Source organism: Salmo salar, chromosome 01 (assembly GCF_965601325.2).
Source record: "Salmo salar chromosome 01, fSalSal1, whole genome shotgun sequence".
Taxonomy (NCBI): domain Eukaryota; kingdom Metazoa; phylum Chordata; class Actinopteri; order Salmoniformes; family Salmonidae; genus Salmo; species Salmo salar.
The window spans coordinates 5,036,390-5,054,950 of NC_138291.1; the positions used below are offsets into that span (position 1 = coordinate 5,036,390).

Genomic DNA, 18,561 nt, shown 5'->3' on the forward strand with positions numbered 1-18,561 from the left:
ACTATAGAATACCACACTATAGAATACCACAGTATAGAATACCACACTATAGAATACCACACTATAGAATACCACACTATAATACCACACTATAGAATACCACACTATAGAATACCACAGTATAGAATACCACACTATAGAATACCACACTGTAGAATAACACACTATAGAATACCACACTATAATACCACACTATAGAATACCACAGTATAGAATACCACAGTATAGAATACCACACTATAGAATACCACACTATAGAATACCACAGTATAGAATACCACACTGTAGAATACCACAGTATAGAATACCACACTATAGAATACCACACTATAGAATACCACACTATAGAATACCACAGTATAGAATACCACAGTATATAATACCACACTATAGAATACCACACTATAGAATACCACAGTATAGAATACCACAGTATAGAATACCACACTGTAGAACACCACAGTATAGAATACCACAGTATAGAATACCACACTATAGAACACCACACTATAGAATACCACACTATAGAATACCACACTATAGAATACCACACTATAGAACACCACACTATAGAACACCACACTGTAGAATACCACACTATAGAATACCACAGTATAGAATACCACACTATAGAATACCACACTATAGAATACCACACTATAGAATACCACAGTATAGAATACCACAGTATAGAATACCACACTATAGAATACCACAGTATAGAATACCACACTGTAGAATACCACACTATAGAATACCACACTATAGAATACCACAGTATAGAATACCACAGTATAGAATACCACACTATAGAATACCACAGTATAGAATACCACACTGTAGAATACCACACTATAGAATACCACACTATAGAATACCACACTATAGAATACCACACTATAGAATACCACAGTATAGAATACCACACTGTAGAATACCACACTATAGAATACCACAGTATAGAATACCACAGTATAGAATACCACAGTATAGAATACCACACTGTAGAACACCACACTATAGAATACCACAGTATAGAATACCACAGTATAGAATACCACACTATAGAACACCACACTATAGAACACCACAGTATAGAATACCACACTATAGAATACCACACTATAGAACACCACACTGTAGAATACCACACTATAGAATACCACAGTATAGAATACCACAGTATAGAATACCACACTGTAGAACACCACACTATAGAATACCACAGTATAGAATACCACACTATAGAATACCACACAATAGAATACCACACTATAGAATACCACAGTATAGAATACCACACTATAGAATACCACACTATAGAATACCACAGTATAGAATACCACACTATAGAACACCACACTATAGAATACCACACTATAGAATACCACACTATAGAATACCACAGTATAGAATACCACACTGTAGAACACCACACTATAGAATACCACAGTATAGAATACCACACTATAGAATACCACAGTATAGAATACCACAGTATAGAATACCACACTGTAGAACACCACACTATAGAATACCACACTATAGAATACCACACTATAGAATACCACAGTATAGAATACCACACTATAGAATACCACACTATAGAATACCACACTATAATACCACACTATAGAATACCACACTATAGAATACCACAGTATAGAATACCACACTATAGAATACCACACTGTAGAATAACACACTATAGAATACCACACTATAATACCACACTATAGAATACCACAGTATAGAATACCACAGTATAGAATACCACACTATAGAATACCACACTATAGAATACCACAGTATAGAATACCACACTGTAGAATACCACAGTATAGAATACCACACTATAGAATACCACACTATAGAATACCACACTATAGAATACCACAGTATAGAATACCACAGTATATAATACCACACTATAGAATACCACACTATAGAATACCACACTATAGAACACCACACTATAGAATACCACACTATAGAATACCACACAATAGAATACCACACAATAGAATACCACAGTATAGAATACCACACTATAGAATACCACACTATAGAATACCACACTATAGAATACCACAGTATAGAATACCACACTATAGAACACCACACTATAGAATACCACACTATAGAATACCACAGTATAGAATACCACACTGTAGAACACCACACTATAGAATACCACAGTATAGAATACCACACTATAGAATACCACAGTATAGAATACCACAGTATAGAATACCACACTGTAGAACACCACACTATAGAATACCACACTATAGAATACCACACTATAATACCACACTATAGAATACCACACTATAATACCACACTATAGAATACCACACTATAGAATACCACAGTATAGAATACCACACTATAGAATACCACACTATAGAATACCACACTGTAGAATAACACACTATAGAAAACCACACTATAATACCACACTATAGAATACCACAGTATAGAATACCACAGTATAGAATACCACACTATAGAATACCACAGTATAGAATACCACACTGTAGAATACCACAGTATAGAATACCACAGTATAGAATACCACACTATAGAACACCACACTATAGAATACCACAGTATAGAATACCACACTATAGAATACCACAGTATAGAATACCACACTATAGAATACCACAGTATAGAATACCACAGTATAGAATACCACACTATAGAATACCACACTATAGAATACCACACTATAGAATACCACAGTATAGAATACCACACTATAGAATACCACAGTATAGAATACCACAGTATAGAATACCACACTGTAGAACACCACACTATAGAATACCACACTATAGAATACCACACTATAATACCACACTATAGAATACCACACTATAATACCACACTATAGAATACCACACTATAGAATACCACAGTATAGAATACCACACTATAGAATACCACACTATAGAATACCACACTGTAGAATAACACACTATAGAAAACCACACTATAATACCACACTATAGAATACCACAGTATAGAATACCACAGTATAGAATACCACACTATAGAATACCACAGTATAGAATACCACACTGTAGAATACCACAGTATAGAATACCACAGTATAGAATACCACACTATAGAACACCACACTATAGAATACCACAGTATAGAATACCACACTATAGAATACCACAGTATAGAATACCACACTATAGAATACCACAGTATAGAATACCACAGTATAGAATACCACACTATAGAATACCACACTATAGAATACCACACTATAGAATACCACACTATAGAATACCACACTATAGAATACCACAGTATAGAATACCACACTATAGAATACCACACTATAGAATACCACAGTATAACCTCACTATAGTATTCAACCATATAACCTCACTATAGTAACCTCCCTTCAACCATATAATCTCACTATAGTAACCTCCCTTCAACCATATAACCTAGCTATAGTAACCTCCCTTCAACCATATAACCTAGCTATAGTAACCAACCTTCAACCATATAACCTAGCTATAGTAACCAACCTTCAACCATTCATGTATTACTTTATTCTGCCTGTTTGGCCCTGTCCGGGGGTTTCATCGGATGGGGCCACAGTGTCTCCTGACCCCTCCTGTCTCAGCCTCCAGTATTTATGCTGCAGTAGTTTATGTGTCGGGGGCTAGGGTCAGTCTGTTATATCTGTGGAGTATTTGTACTGTCTTATCCAGTGTCCTGTGTGGAATTGAAGTATGCTCTCTCTAATTCTCTCTTTCTTTCTTTCTCTCGGAGGACCTGAGCCCTAGGACCATACCTCAGGACTACCTGGCATGATGACTCCTTGTTGTCCCCAGTCCACCTGGTCGTGCTGCTGCTCCAGTTTCAACTGTTCTGCCTGCGGCTATGGAACCCTGACCTGTTCACTGTGATTATTATTATTTGACCATGCTGGTCATTAATGAACATTTGAACATCTTGGCCATGTTCTGTTATAATCTCCACCCGGCACAGCCAGATGCGGACTGGCTACCCCTCATAGCCTGGTTCCTCGCTTGGTTTCTTCCCTAGGTTTTGGCCTTTCTAGGGAGTTTTTTCCCTAGCCACCGTGCTTCTACACCTGCATTGCTTGCTGTTTGGGGTTTTAGGCTGGGTTTCTGTACAGCACTTTGATATATCAGCTGATGTAAGAAGGGCTTTATAAATACATTTGATTTGATTAATCAATTGATAAAGCTGTTAAAGGAAAATGATGATTGGTTAAGTAAATTATGACTGTTGTTTAATAAGACAGTTACTCCACACAAAGAAAGTTTGAAATCAAAACAAAGTCGTCTCCAATCGTACTTCAGTGTTCTAGTCAAAGAATTGAAAGAACATTCCTTGGTTCTAGTGTTTGGTGAGCTCAGAATTGCACATCAAGTGTCAACACTGTGCAAGGTAGTCTACAAACCAGTACTAAAGGTTTGTGTGTGTGGTAACTCCTGTCTGTGTGGTAACTCCACTAATGAACACAGTCTGGGAGCCTTTCAGTTCAGCTCCTGATATACAGATGTAGGATCTTCATTTGATCACCCTGTTGCAGGATAACTTTTCTGCGATGCAGGAAAGGTAAAACTTGTAGTGTATTTAAAAAGGGTAACAGACTGATGGGGGTCTCTCTGCTAATAGGGTAACAGACTGATGGGGGTCTCTGCTAATAGGGTAACAGACTGATGGGGGTCTCTGCTAATAGGGTAACAGACTGATGGGGTCTCTCTGCTAATAGGGTAACAGACTGATGGGGGTCTCTCTGCTAATAGGGTAACAGACTGATGGGGGTCTCTCTGCTAATAGGGTAACAGACTGATGGAGGTCTCTGCTAATAGGGTAACAGACTGATGGGGGTCTCTGCTAATAGGGTAACACACTGATGGGGGTCTCTGCTAATAGGGTAACAGACTGATGGGGGTCTCTGCTAATAGGGTAACAGACTGATGGGGGTCTCTGCTAATAGGGTAACAGACTGATGGGGGTCTCTGCTAATAGGGTAACAGACTGATGGGGGTCTCTGCTAATAGGGTAACAGACTGATGGGGGTCTCTGCTAATAGGGTAACACACTGATGGGGGTCTCTCTGCTAATAGGGTAACAGACTGATGGGGGTCTCTGCTAATAGGGTAACAGACTGATGGGGTCTCTCTGCTAATAGGGTAACAGACTGATGGGGGTCTCTGCTAATAGGGTAACAGACTGATGGGGGTCTCTCTGCTAATAGGGTAACAGACTGATGGAGGTCTCTCTGCTAATAGGGTAACACACTGATGGGGGTCTCTCTGCTAATAGGGTAACAGACTGATGGGGGTCTCTCTGCTAATAGGGTAACAGACTGATGGAGGTCTCTGCTAATAGGGTAACAGACTGATGGGGGTCTCTCTGCTAATAGGGTAACAGACTGATGGGGGTCTCTGCTAATAGGGTAACAGACTGATGGGGGTCTCTCTGCTAATAGGGTAACACACTGATGGGGGTCTCTGCTAATAGGGTAACAGACTGATGGAGGTCTCTCTGCTAATAGGGTAACAGACTGATGGGGGTCTCTCTGCTAATAGGGTAACACACTGATGGGGGTCTCTGCTAATAGGTAACAGACTGATGGGGGTCTCTCTGCTAATAGGGTAACAGACTGATGGAGGTCTCTCTGCTAATAGGGTAACAGACTGATGGGGGTCTCTGCTAATAGGGTAACAGACTGATGGGGGTCTCTCTGCTAATAGGGTAACAGACTGATGGGGGTCTCTCTGCTAATAGGGTAACAGACTGATGGAGGTCTCTGCTAATAGGGTAACAGACTGATGGGGGTCTCTCTGCTAATAGGGTAACAGACTGATGGGGGTCTCTGCTAATAGGGTAACAGACTGATGGGGGTCTCTCTGCTAATAGGGTAACACACTGATGGGGGTCTCTGCTAATAGGGTAACAGACTGATGGAGGTCTCTGCTAATAGGGTAACAGACTGATGGGGGTCTCTGCTAATAGGGTAACAGACTGATGGGGGTCTCTGCTAATAGGGTAACAGACTGATGGGGGTCTCTGCTAATAGGGTAACAGACTGATGGGGGTCTCTGCTAATAGGGTAACAGACTGATGGGGGTCTCTCTGCTAATAGGGTAACAGACTGATGGGGGTCTCTGCTAATAGGGTAACAGACTGATGGGGGTCTCTGCTAATAGGGTAACAGACTGATGGGGGTCTCTGCTAATAGGGTAACAGACTGATGGGGGTCTCTGCTAATAGGGTAACAGACTGATGGGGGTCTCTGCTAATAGGGTAACAGACTGATGGGGGTCTCTCTGCTAATAGGGTAACAGACTGATGGGGGTCTCTCTGCTAATAGGGTAACAGACTGATGGGGGTCTCTCTGCTAATAGGGTAACAGACTGATGGGGTCTCTCTGCTAATAGGTAACAGACTGATGGGGGTCTCTGCTAATAGGGTAACAGACTGATGGAGGTCTCTGCTAATAGGGTAACAGACTGATGGGGGTCTCTGCTAATAGGGTAACAGACTGATGGAGGTCTCTCTGCTAATAGGTAACAGACTGATGGGGGTCTCTCTGCTAATAGGGTAACAGACTGATGGGGTTCTCTCTGCTAATAGGGTAACACACTGATGGGGGTCTCTCTGCTAATAGGGTAACAGACTGATGGAGGTCTCTCTGCTAATAGGGTAACAGACTGATGGGGGTCTCTGCTAATAGGGTAACAGACTGATGGGGGTCTCTCTGCTAATAGGGTAACAGACTGATGGAGGTCTCTCTGCTAATAGGGTAACAGACTGATGGGGGTCTCTCTGCTAATAGGGTAACAGACTGATGGAGGTCTCTCTGCTAATAGGGTAACAGACTGATGGGGGTCTCTCTGCTAGTTTCAATGGCGGCATCCCTTACAGAGGGTCTTGTGTTTCGTGTTGTTTGATGGCTAATGACCATTAGTGGAAGAGGAAAAGCTCCGCCATTAAGACAAAGCCACATCTGCCGCTAACTAGTTGAGACAGGAAGTCACGGTCTGGAAAATCTCTGCCCTGTAAGAGCTCGCTCACACACACACACACATACACTCTCTCACACACACACACACACACACACACACACACACACACACACACACACACACACACACACACACACACACACACACACACACACACACACTCGCTCACACACACACACACACACACATACACTCTCACACACACACACACACACACACACACACACACACACACACACACACACACACACACTCGCTCACACACACACACACACACACACACATACACTCTCTCACACACACACACACACACTCGCTCACACACACACACACATACACTCTCGCTCACACACACACACACATACACTCTCGCTCACACACACACACACACACACACACACACACACACACACACACACACACACACACACACACACACACACACACACACACGCTCACACACACTCGCTCTCACACTCGCTCACACACACTCGCTCACACACACACACACACACACACACACACACACACACACACACACACACACACACACACACACACACACACACACACACACACACACACTCGCTCTCACACACACACACACACACACACACACACACACACACACACACACACACACACACACACACACACACACACACACACACACACACACACACAGGGTGAGATGAAGCCTCTAAGTCCTTACCCAGCTCTATACAGAGGAATGTCTATTCCGCCAACCAACAAGGCACAGATTTTGCAACTACCACATTACCTCATCGTTTGGGTGTGTGTGTGTGTGTGTGTGTGTGTGTGTGTGTGTGTGTGTGTGTGTGTGTGTGTGTGTGTGTGTGTGTGTGTGTGTGTGTGTGTGTGTGTGTGTGTGTGTGTGTGTGTGTGTGTGTGTGTGTGTGTGTGTGTGTGTGTGTGTGTGTGTGTGTGATGGGCATTGCAGATGGTTGGAATACATAGCAGCTCTCTCTGTCTCTGAGGAGGAGGAGGATTTGGGTTTTTACCAAGGTTTTAGCATACTGTAGTAGAATCACTGAAATCTCCTTTTTTTTTCCTTCCCACAAAAAGCCGGGATACATATGTGCCAGTCTAAACTGAAAGTAAGGAAGGCATTTTCCACTTATTATAGAGTCACGCTTCATTTAGCCAGAATGGCAGAAATATGCCCTAATGGGGCTTCTGCACTGCTCATTTCCGTCTGCTCTGTCCATTTCAACAGCTTGTCCATAACAGGCTCAGTACAGGCCTGCTTTATGCAACACTTTCAGAATGTAAAGACTATCACTGGAAAGGAAGTTTACTGTTTATTTCTTAACTGGTATGTGTTATTCTATTGAAATCACAAAGAATGTATCAGATCAGCTGTGCAATCTTGCTCAAGAATGAGGATTGTTGTCCTTTCAGATATATCCGTAATAGAGGAATACAATATATATACAATAACATAATAAAACCCAGAGGTTACCCAACCCAGAGCTATGTACAAAATTAAACGCAACATGCAACAATTTCAAAGATTTTACTGAGCTACAGTTCATATAAAGAAATCAGTCAATTGAAATACATTTATTAGACCCTAATCTATGGATTCCACATGACTGGGAATACAGATATGCATCTGTTAGTCACAGATACCTTAAAAAGAATGGAAGGGGCGTGGATCAGAAAAGCAGTCAGTATCTGGTGTGACCACCATTTGTCTCATGCAGCGCTACACATCTCCTTCACATGGAGTTGATCAGGCTGTTGATTGTGGCCTGTGGAATGTTGTCCCGCTCCTCTTCAAAGGCTGTGTGAAGTTACTCCACTGGCTGTGCATTATCATGCTGAAACATGAGGTGATGGCTGTGGATGAATGGCACGACAATGGGCCTCAGGATCTCGTCACGGTATCTCTCTGCATTAAAATTACCATCAATAAAATGCAATTGTGTTCGTTGTCTGTAGCTTATGCCTGCCCATACCATAACCCCACCTCCACCATGGGACCCATACCATAACCCCACCTCCACCATGGGGCTCTCTGTTAACAACCATAACCCCACCTCCACCATGGGGCACTCTGTTCACAACCATAACCCCACCTCCACCATGGACCACTCTGTTAACAACCATAACCCCACCTCCACCATGGGGCCCATACCATAACCCCACCTCCACCATGGACCACTCTGTTAACAACCATAACCCCACCTCCACCATGGGGCACTCTGTTCACAACCATAACCCCACCTCCACCATGGACCACTCTGTTAACAACTATAACGCCACCTCCACCATGGGGCCCATACCATAACCCCACCTCCACCATGGACCACTCTGTTAACAACCATAACCCCACCTCCACCATGGGGCACTCTGTTCACAACCATAACCCCACCTCCACCATGGACCACTCTGTTAACAACCATAACCCCACCTCCACCATGGGGCCCATACCATAACCCCACCTCCACCATGGGGCCCATACCATAACCCCATCTCCACCATGGACCACTCTGTTCACAACGTTGACATCAGCAAACCACTCCCCCACACGACTCTCTATACACGCTGTCTGCCATCTGCCAGGTACAGTTGAAACCGGGATTCATCCGTGAAGAGCACACTTCTCCAGCGTGCCAGTGGTCATCGAAGTTGCCCATTGAAGTCAGTTACGACGCTGAAGTGCAGTCAGGTCAAGACCCTGGTGAGGACGACGAGCACACAGATGAGCTTCCCTGAGACGGTTTCTGACGGTTTGTGCAAAAATTATTCGGTCGTGCAAACCCATCAGCTGTCCTGGGCTGGCGTGGTTACTTACACGTGATCTGCGGTTGTGAGACCCGTTGGACGTACTGACAAATTCTCTAAGCGACGTTGGAGGCGGCTTATGGTAGAGAAATGAACATTAAATTTTCTGGCAACAGCTCTGGTGTACATTCCTGCCGTCAGCATGCCAATTTCACACTCCCTCAAAACTTCAGGCATCTGTGGCATTCTGTTGTGTGACAAAACTGCACATTTTAGAGTGGTCTTTTATTGTCCCCAGCACAAGGTGCACCTGTGTAATGATCATGCTGTTTAATCAACTTCTTGATATGCCACACCTGTCAGGTGGATGGATTATCTTGACAAAGGAGAAATGGGGACGTAAATAAATGTGTGAGCAAAATTTGGGAGAAATATGTTTTTTTTGCGTTTGGAACATTTGATTTATTTTATTTCAGCTCGTGAAACATGGGACCAACACTTTACATGTTGCATTTATATTTTTGTCTTGTATGCTTGTTTTCAACCGCCAGTGTCACAGGCGTCGTATGGATTGGACCAAGGTGCAGCGGGAATGTGTATACTCATCTTCTTTTTATTTGGCAGAAAGAAGGAAAACTAAAACGTATACAAAAACAACGACGAAACAGTCCTGTAAGGCTACTAGGCTATACAAAGAACAACTACCCACAAATCCCATAGAAAAAAACACCCCTCTTAAATAGGACCTTCAATTAGAAGCAACGAGGAGCAGCTGCTTCCAATTGAAGGTCAACCCCATTAACTAAACATAGAACTAGACATACTAGATAAACATAGAAATATACTAACATAGAACATAGCCCAACAAACCCCGAAACACTCTAAACAAACACCCCTCTTAAATAAGAACATAGCCCAACAAACCCCGAAACACTCTAAACAAACACACCCCTGCCACATCCTGACCAAACTACAATAACAAATAACCCCTTATACTGGTCAGGACGTGACAGCCAGCAATTGCTAATAACCCATCCGCAACCGTCTGACTACATATGATAAAGTGAATCTGAGACTAACCCACTAAAGTGAACTAACCCACTAAAGTGAACCCGACACTAACCCACTAATATAGAAAATGCGCTAGAAGCTACAGTCAGAGACACCGGAACCGTTTGAGTGACGGTCCCTAACTGTGATTGAAATACTATCAGCTTTTATGATGCTGATAAAGAGAGCACCTTTACAGACGGTCCCTAACTGTGATTGAAATACTATCAGCTTTTATGATGCTGATAAAGACAGCACCTTTACAGACGGTCCCTAACTGTGATTGAAATACTATCAGCTTTTATGATGCTGATAAAGACAGCACCTTTACAGACGGTCCCTAACTGTGATTGAAATACTATCAGCTTTTATGATGCTGATAAAGACAACACCTTTACAGATGATCCCTAACTGCACATTCACATTCTGTCAAGATGCTGAAAGAAATCATATTTCTCCACTCCTGTTCCCGTGTAAAAAAAATTGTACCTACATTTGGTGTATAATTTTAATGCAAGAAATGCTTGAGTCTGCATGAGTTGATATTAAGGCTGAATGAGATGTTATAGACTTACAGTCAGTGTCCACATTTCAGTTTGCATTTTTCACATCTGAACAAGTTCCATTGACGTGCCATACTCCCGTTTCAAGTCTCCGTCTTGTGACTGTCTAATTTATATAGCGCCTCACAATCATAACATAAACGGTACTGCTATCATTGTCTTTTACCCCGTCACCTAATTTTTCCCAAAACATGACTTTTCTGGCCCTCCCTTCTCTTTATTTTCTGTCAGTGCAAGAGGCGACGCTACAGTCCCTGGTTCGAAATCCAGGCTAAATCACATCCGGCTGTGATTGGGAGTCCCATACGGCGGCGCACAATTGGCCCAGCGGTCGTCCGGGTTTGGCCGGGGTAGGCCGTCATTGTTAATAAGAATGTGTCCTTTACTGACTTGCCTAGTTAAATATAGGTTAAATTAAAATATAATAAGATATTTTTTTTTTAAATATTCAACTCTCCAATTCGCAGCTTTTCTCTTATTGAATTATGCTCCAACATTGTCCTTTCTGTGACTCAGTGGATCAAAGTTAACTTACCAACAGTAACTGTTACCAAAAGCATTTGGCGATTGGTGTGTAGGCTACTTGGCTCACTAAAGCGTAAGCACTAATGACAGCTGAAAATAGTGAAAGAAAAACCTCAATGTAGCCTATAGATATGAAGTGGCTCAGTTGGTAGAGCATGGTGTTTGCAACGCCAGCATGGTGTTTGCAACGCCAGGGTTGTGGGTTTCATTCCCACGGGGGGCCAGTACAAAAAAAAGTATTTTTTAAATGCATGAAATGAAATGTATGCATTCACTACTGTAAGTCGCTCTGGATAAGAGTGTCTGCTAAATGACTAAAATGTTAAAATGTAAGTGAACAAAAATAAGACATTTCTGGGTGTTTTAATGTTGGGTATTGTTTTCTCTTTATTCAACCCGCCTGCCCGTGGGGACTGCGGGTTATGAGTCAACCCGAGCATCACTACTGTATAGATATGGCTCTGGTCCAATGTATCAGAGAGAGCTGAGAGTCAGGGACCGCTCTGTACATCCCAGGGGGAAGATGGAGGTGGACCTGCTGCCTCAGCCAATCAGCAGGGTGTAACGTACTTCCTTAGCCAATCAGCAGGGAGTAAGCCAATACTGGGTGAGAGATACAGAGCCAATCATACAAAGGTTTAGATAATCCCATGATTGTGCATTCATTCAGACTGAAGATATGCAAGGACACAAACATCTAAAATCGAAACATGATACTGTGCTCAACAAAATTCGAAGAACTAGGAAGCAATGCTTTTGTTGAAGTAGTCAGTGATATGTTTGGCATTTGACAAGTTATTGACATTGAAATGGACCACCAGATATACAGCCCACTATCCCACCAAGACTACCAGATATACAGCCCACTATCCCACCAGATATACAGCCCACTATCCCACCAGATATACAGCCCACTATCCCACCAGATATACAGCCCACTATCCCACCAAGACCACCAGATATACAGCCCACTATCCCACCAGATATACAGCCCACTATCCCACCAAGACCACCAGATATACAACCCACTATCCCACCAGATATACAGCCCACTATCCCACCAAGACCACCAGATATACAACCCACTATCCCACCAGATATACAGCCCACTATCCCACCAAGACTACCAGATATACAGCCCACTATCCCACCAGATATACAGCCCACTATCCCACCAAGACCACCAGATATACAACCCACTATCCCACCAGATATACAGCCCACTATCCCACCAGATATAAAGCCCACTATCCCACCAAGACCACCAGATATACAGCCCACTATCCCACCAGATATACAGCCCACTATCCCACCAAGACCACCAGATATACAACCCACTATCCCACCAGATATACAGCCCACTATCCCACCAGATATACAGCCCACTATCCCACCAGATATACAGCCCACTATCCCACCAGATATACAGCCCACTATCCCACCAAGACCACCAGATATACAGCCCACTATCCCACCAGATATACAGCCCACTATCCCGCCAGATATACAGCCCACTATCCCACCAAGACCACCAGATATACAGCCCACTATCCCACCAGATATAAAGCCCACTATCCCACCAGATATACAGCCCACTATCCCACCAAGACCACCAGATATACAGCCCACTATCCCACCAGATATACAGCCCACTATCCCACCAAGACACCAGATATACAGCCCACTATCCCACCAGATATACAGCCCACTATCCCACCAGATATACAGCCCACTATCCCACCAGATATACAGCCCACTATCCCACCAGATATACAGCCCACTATCCCACCAGATATACAGCCCACTATCCCACCAAGACCACCCGATATACAGCCCACTATCCCACCAGATATACAGCCCACTATCCCACCAGATATACAACCCACTATCCCACCAGATATACAGCCCACTATCCCACCAGATATACAGCCCACTATCCCACCAAGACCACCAAATATAAGCCCACTATCCCACCAGATATACAGCCCACTATCCCACCAGATATACAGCCCACTATCCCATCAAGACCACCAAATATACAACCCACTAAATCCACCTTGCGCCTATTTATGAAAAAGCCATTTTAGTTGAGTATAATATGTTATGACATTTGTGACAAAGAAGTGCTCACCATTACAGGTATCTAACTTTAAAACAACCAGGGACATGGGACAAATCCATTAGACCTTCTCATGAAAATAGTATATGGACATAATCACCAAGACTCACCATGACAGGTCCCATCTTCTGCCAGGGTGTATCCCAGAAGGCAGGGAGCGGAGCGGCTTACGACGGGGTAGCTGGGTGCCACGGGACCTGGAGGGGGTTGTAGAGGGTAGGGGTCTGGTTCTGGGAAGCCCAGGGAGGTGTCTGGGTAGCTGGCCTGGGACCTGCCTGCCCCTCCACCTTCTCCACCAGCCCGGGGGTAGGTAGGCTGGCTGTACAGCCCCCGGGGGATGCAGAGATAGCCTCCGTTCTGGTTCACACACTGCATGTCTCCTCTGCAGGCGTCTGGTACCGTACGACACTCATCAATGTCTAGGGAGGAAGGGACACCAGTTAAGGATAAGAATAGGGAAACTTTATTGTTCCAGAGTGGAAAATTATCTTGGACAACTTGTAAACAATCTGCCTGCAAAACATAATGTATAAAGATGCAAGATGGATACTGCTCAAAACACAGCCTATAGACAGACAGAATGGGTACTGCTCAAAACACAGCCTATAGACAGACAGAATGGATACTGCTCAAATCACAGCCTATAGACAGACAGAATGGATACTGCTCAAAACACAGCCTATAGACAGACAGAATGGATACTGTTCAAAACACAGCCTATAGACAGACAGAATGGATACTGTTCAAAACACAGCCTATAGACAGACAGAATGGATACTGCTCAAAACACAGCCTATAGACAGACAGAATGGATACTGCTCAAAACACAGCCTATAGACAGACAGAATGGATACTGCTCAAAACACAGCCTATAGACAGACAGAATGGATACTGCTCAAAACACAGCCTATAGACAGACAGAATGGATACTGCTCAAAACACAGCCTATAGACAGACAGAATGGGTACTGCTCAAAACACAGCCTATAGACAGACAGAATGGGTACTGCTCAAAACACAGCCTATAGACAGACAGAATGGATACTGCTCAAATCACAGCCTATAGACAGAGAGAATGGATACTGCTCAAAACACAGCCTATAGACAGACAGAATGGATACTGTTCAAAACACAGCCTATAGACAGACAGAATGGATACTGCTCAAAACACAGCCTATAGACAGACAGAATGGATACTGCTCAAAACACAGCCTATAGACAGACAGAATGGATACTGTTCAAAACACAGCCTATAGACAGACAGAATGGATACTGCTCAAAACACAGCCTATAGACAGACAGAATGGATACTGCTCAAATCACAGCCTATAGACAGACAGAATGGATACTGTTCAAAACACAGCCTATAGACAGACAGAATGGATACTGCTCAAAACACAGCCTATAGACAGACAGAATGGATACTGTTCAAAACACAGCCTATAGACAGACAGAATGGATACTGCTCAAAACACAGCCTATAGACAGACAGAATGGATACTGTTCAAAACACAGCCTATAGACAGACAGAATGGATACTGCTCAAAACACAGCCTATAGACAGACAGAATGGATACTGCTCAAAACACAGCCTATAGACAGACAGAATGGATACTGCTCAAAACACAGCCTATAGACAGACAGAATGGATACTGCTCAAAACACAGCCTATAGACAGACAGAATGGATACTGCTCAAAACACAGCCTATAGACAGACAGAACGGATACTGTTCAAAACACAGCCTATAGACAGACAGAATGGATACTGCTCAAAACACAGCCTATAGACAGACAGAATGGATACTGCTCAAAACACAGCCTATAGACAGAATGGATACTGCTCAAAACACAGCCTATAGACAGACAGAATGGATACTGTAGGTGTGTGTGGGGGAGGGGAGGGGAGGGGAGATTAAACTCACCAACACATACTCTTGCTCTGCGATCATAGGCGAACCCCTCCGTGCAGGTCTACGTGAAAGAATAGGAAAGAGCAGATGGCCAAGAGCATTATTCAGACAACCAGTGAGTGAAAGCAAAAACAAACACTATGAAGTCAACTAATTCATCATTACAGTAGAAGCTTTAAGTTGAGCTGCTTTTCTGGGTTTTTGAAAAAAATTTATGAAGCACTTGGAACATTGCAGTAACTTTGTTTCATTCATTCGTACATTATCTTGTTCATAGTTTATCATTTTCCACTGAAGCCTCCTACTGTCCATCACTATTCACTCTACTCTTTGTAGATGCATGCAGGAATGAATGAAATGCGTGAAGACAGATGGGCAGGAGGGAAGCAGGGAAGGAAGGAAGGAAGGAAGGCAGGCAGGCAGGCAGGCAGGCAGACAGACAGACGTCTCAATAAATACCATGAGAAATAAATACATGTGTTACCTGGCCATATCCAGAGTGGATGCTACATAACACCAACACCGCAACTGTCAACATTCTGAAAAGATTGAGGTTTTTTTTGGTCAGAAATAATCTTAATTCCACAAGGATGGATCATGTATGGAATAATCTCAATACTGGGCTCCTGTATTATTCAACGGGACAAATCCATATAGGCTAAAGGCTGTTTTAAAAGAATCAGGATATATCAAACCATTGCATGTACCAGAGTAAGATTATATTGGTGACATAAAAGTAAAATCTATGGCTCTGTTTTACAACAAAACTTGGTCAACTTTATCACAACTATTTCACAACCAACATCATTCACTAACCTTGCGTAAGTCCAGACATTCAAGCCACGTATGTCCAAAAACATGTTCTATGGATCTTGCTGATATACTCAGATGACCCGTGGATACTTTGGAGCAAGAAAGGTTTTGAACACTTTTGCTACTGTTGTGAAGTCGAAAATCCAATGCGCATGTGGTGGGCTACTCTCGCCAGTCACACCGCCCAGACTACGCCGAAAACCTAAACCAGGATTTGATAAACAGCTATCCAGTCGACCGAAACCTTGATCTATGCCCCACCTTACGGGGAATGTCTTTCGAAACGGTCTGGTCTATTTCCCCCCCCCTCTCTAAACTGTACAGTTTAGTTTAGCAATGCAAATGACCGGGACAGGTCCTCGAGCATTTCTGACAACAGCTGGATTCAATCAAAGAGAGACAGCCCCCTCGAACCACCGCAGAGGGGAGAGGGGGAAATGCCCCAGATGGGATATCAGAGGGCGCATTAATCCAAAGTATGGGCCTACTTGAAAATTTATTTATAATTATCGAAGGAACAGATCAATAGGACACGATTCTACAATGGGACTCTGAAGACATGCACAGTTCTGTTTTCTGTTACATTCCTCCGTTCTGATTCTGGTTCTACAGCAAAGTGATTTTTTTATCTTATTTTATAATCTATTCTATTTTTCTGATTCTGTAGGAAGATGAGAGTCAACTTCCACTACCTATAATTAATCTAGCCTTATTGCATTGACATGTAAAGGCTTGCCTCGGTCTGGGCCTGAGTCGCTGGGCTTTCACCAGAGGCCTACATGGCAGTGGGTGTTCAGTAAACACAGTTGAGTCTCACCTATCAACACAAAACCATTCACTGTTACAACACCATTCACTGTTACTCTGTTACAACACCATTCACTGTTACAACACCATTCACTGTTACAACACCATTCACTGTTACAATACCATTCACTGTTACAACACCATTCACTGTCACAACACCATTCACTGTCACAACACCATTCACTGTCACAACACCATTCACTGTTACAACACCATTCACTGTCACAACACCATTCACTGTTACAACACCATTCACTGTCACAACACCATTCACTGTTACAACACCATTCACTGTCACAACACCATTCACTGTTACCACACCATTCACTGTCACAACACCATTCTCTGTTACAACACCATTCACTGTCACAACACCATTCACTGTCACAACACCATTCACTGTTACAATACCATTCACTGTTACAACACCATTCACTGTAACAACACCATTCACTGTTACAACACCATTCACTGTAACAACACCATTCACTGTTACAACACCATTCACTGTTACAACACCATTCACTGTTACAACACCATTCACTGTTACTCTGTTACAACACCATTCACTGTTACAACACCATTCACTGTTACTCTGTTACAACACCATTCTCTGTTACAACACCATTCACTGTTACAACACCATTCACTGTTACAACACCATTCACTGTTACAACACCATTCACTGTTACTCTGTTACAACACCATTCACTGTTACAACACCATTCACTGTTACAACACCATTCACTGTTACAACACCATTCACTGTTACAATACCATTCACTGTTACAACACCATTCACTGTCACAACACCATTCACTGTCACAACACCATTCACTGTCACAACACCATTCACTGTTACAACACCATTCACTGTCACAACACCATTCACTGTTACAACACCATTCACTGTCACAACACCATTCTCTGTTACAACACCATTCACTGTCACAACACCATTCACTGTCACAACACCATTCACTGTT

At 43.0% G+C, this 18,561-nt stretch overlaps 1 protein-coding gene across 1 annotated transcript in view; it reads right to left on the reverse strand.

Annotated features, from left to right (window-relative positions):
- fbln5 (fibulin 5) overlaps positions 1 to 17,156 on the reverse strand; it is a 46,663-nt gene extending 29,507 nt beyond the window's left edge. The window contains exons 1-4 of the mRNA XM_045707216.2: positions 16,772 to 17,156; positions 16,440 to 16,494; positions 15,968 to 16,016; positions 14,156 to 14,464 (exon numbers count right to left, since the gene is read on the reverse strand). Of these exons, the coding sequence (XP_045563172.1) occupies positions 14,156 to 14,464; positions 15,968 to 16,016; positions 16,440 to 16,494; positions 16,772 to 16,815 (457 nt within the window). The 5' untranslated portion in view covers positions 16,816 to 17,156. The remainder of the gene's footprint in view (positions 1 to 14,155; positions 14,465 to 15,967; positions 16,017 to 16,439; positions 16,495 to 16,771) is intronic.
- Positions 17,157 to 18,561: the final 1,405 nt, after the last annotated feature.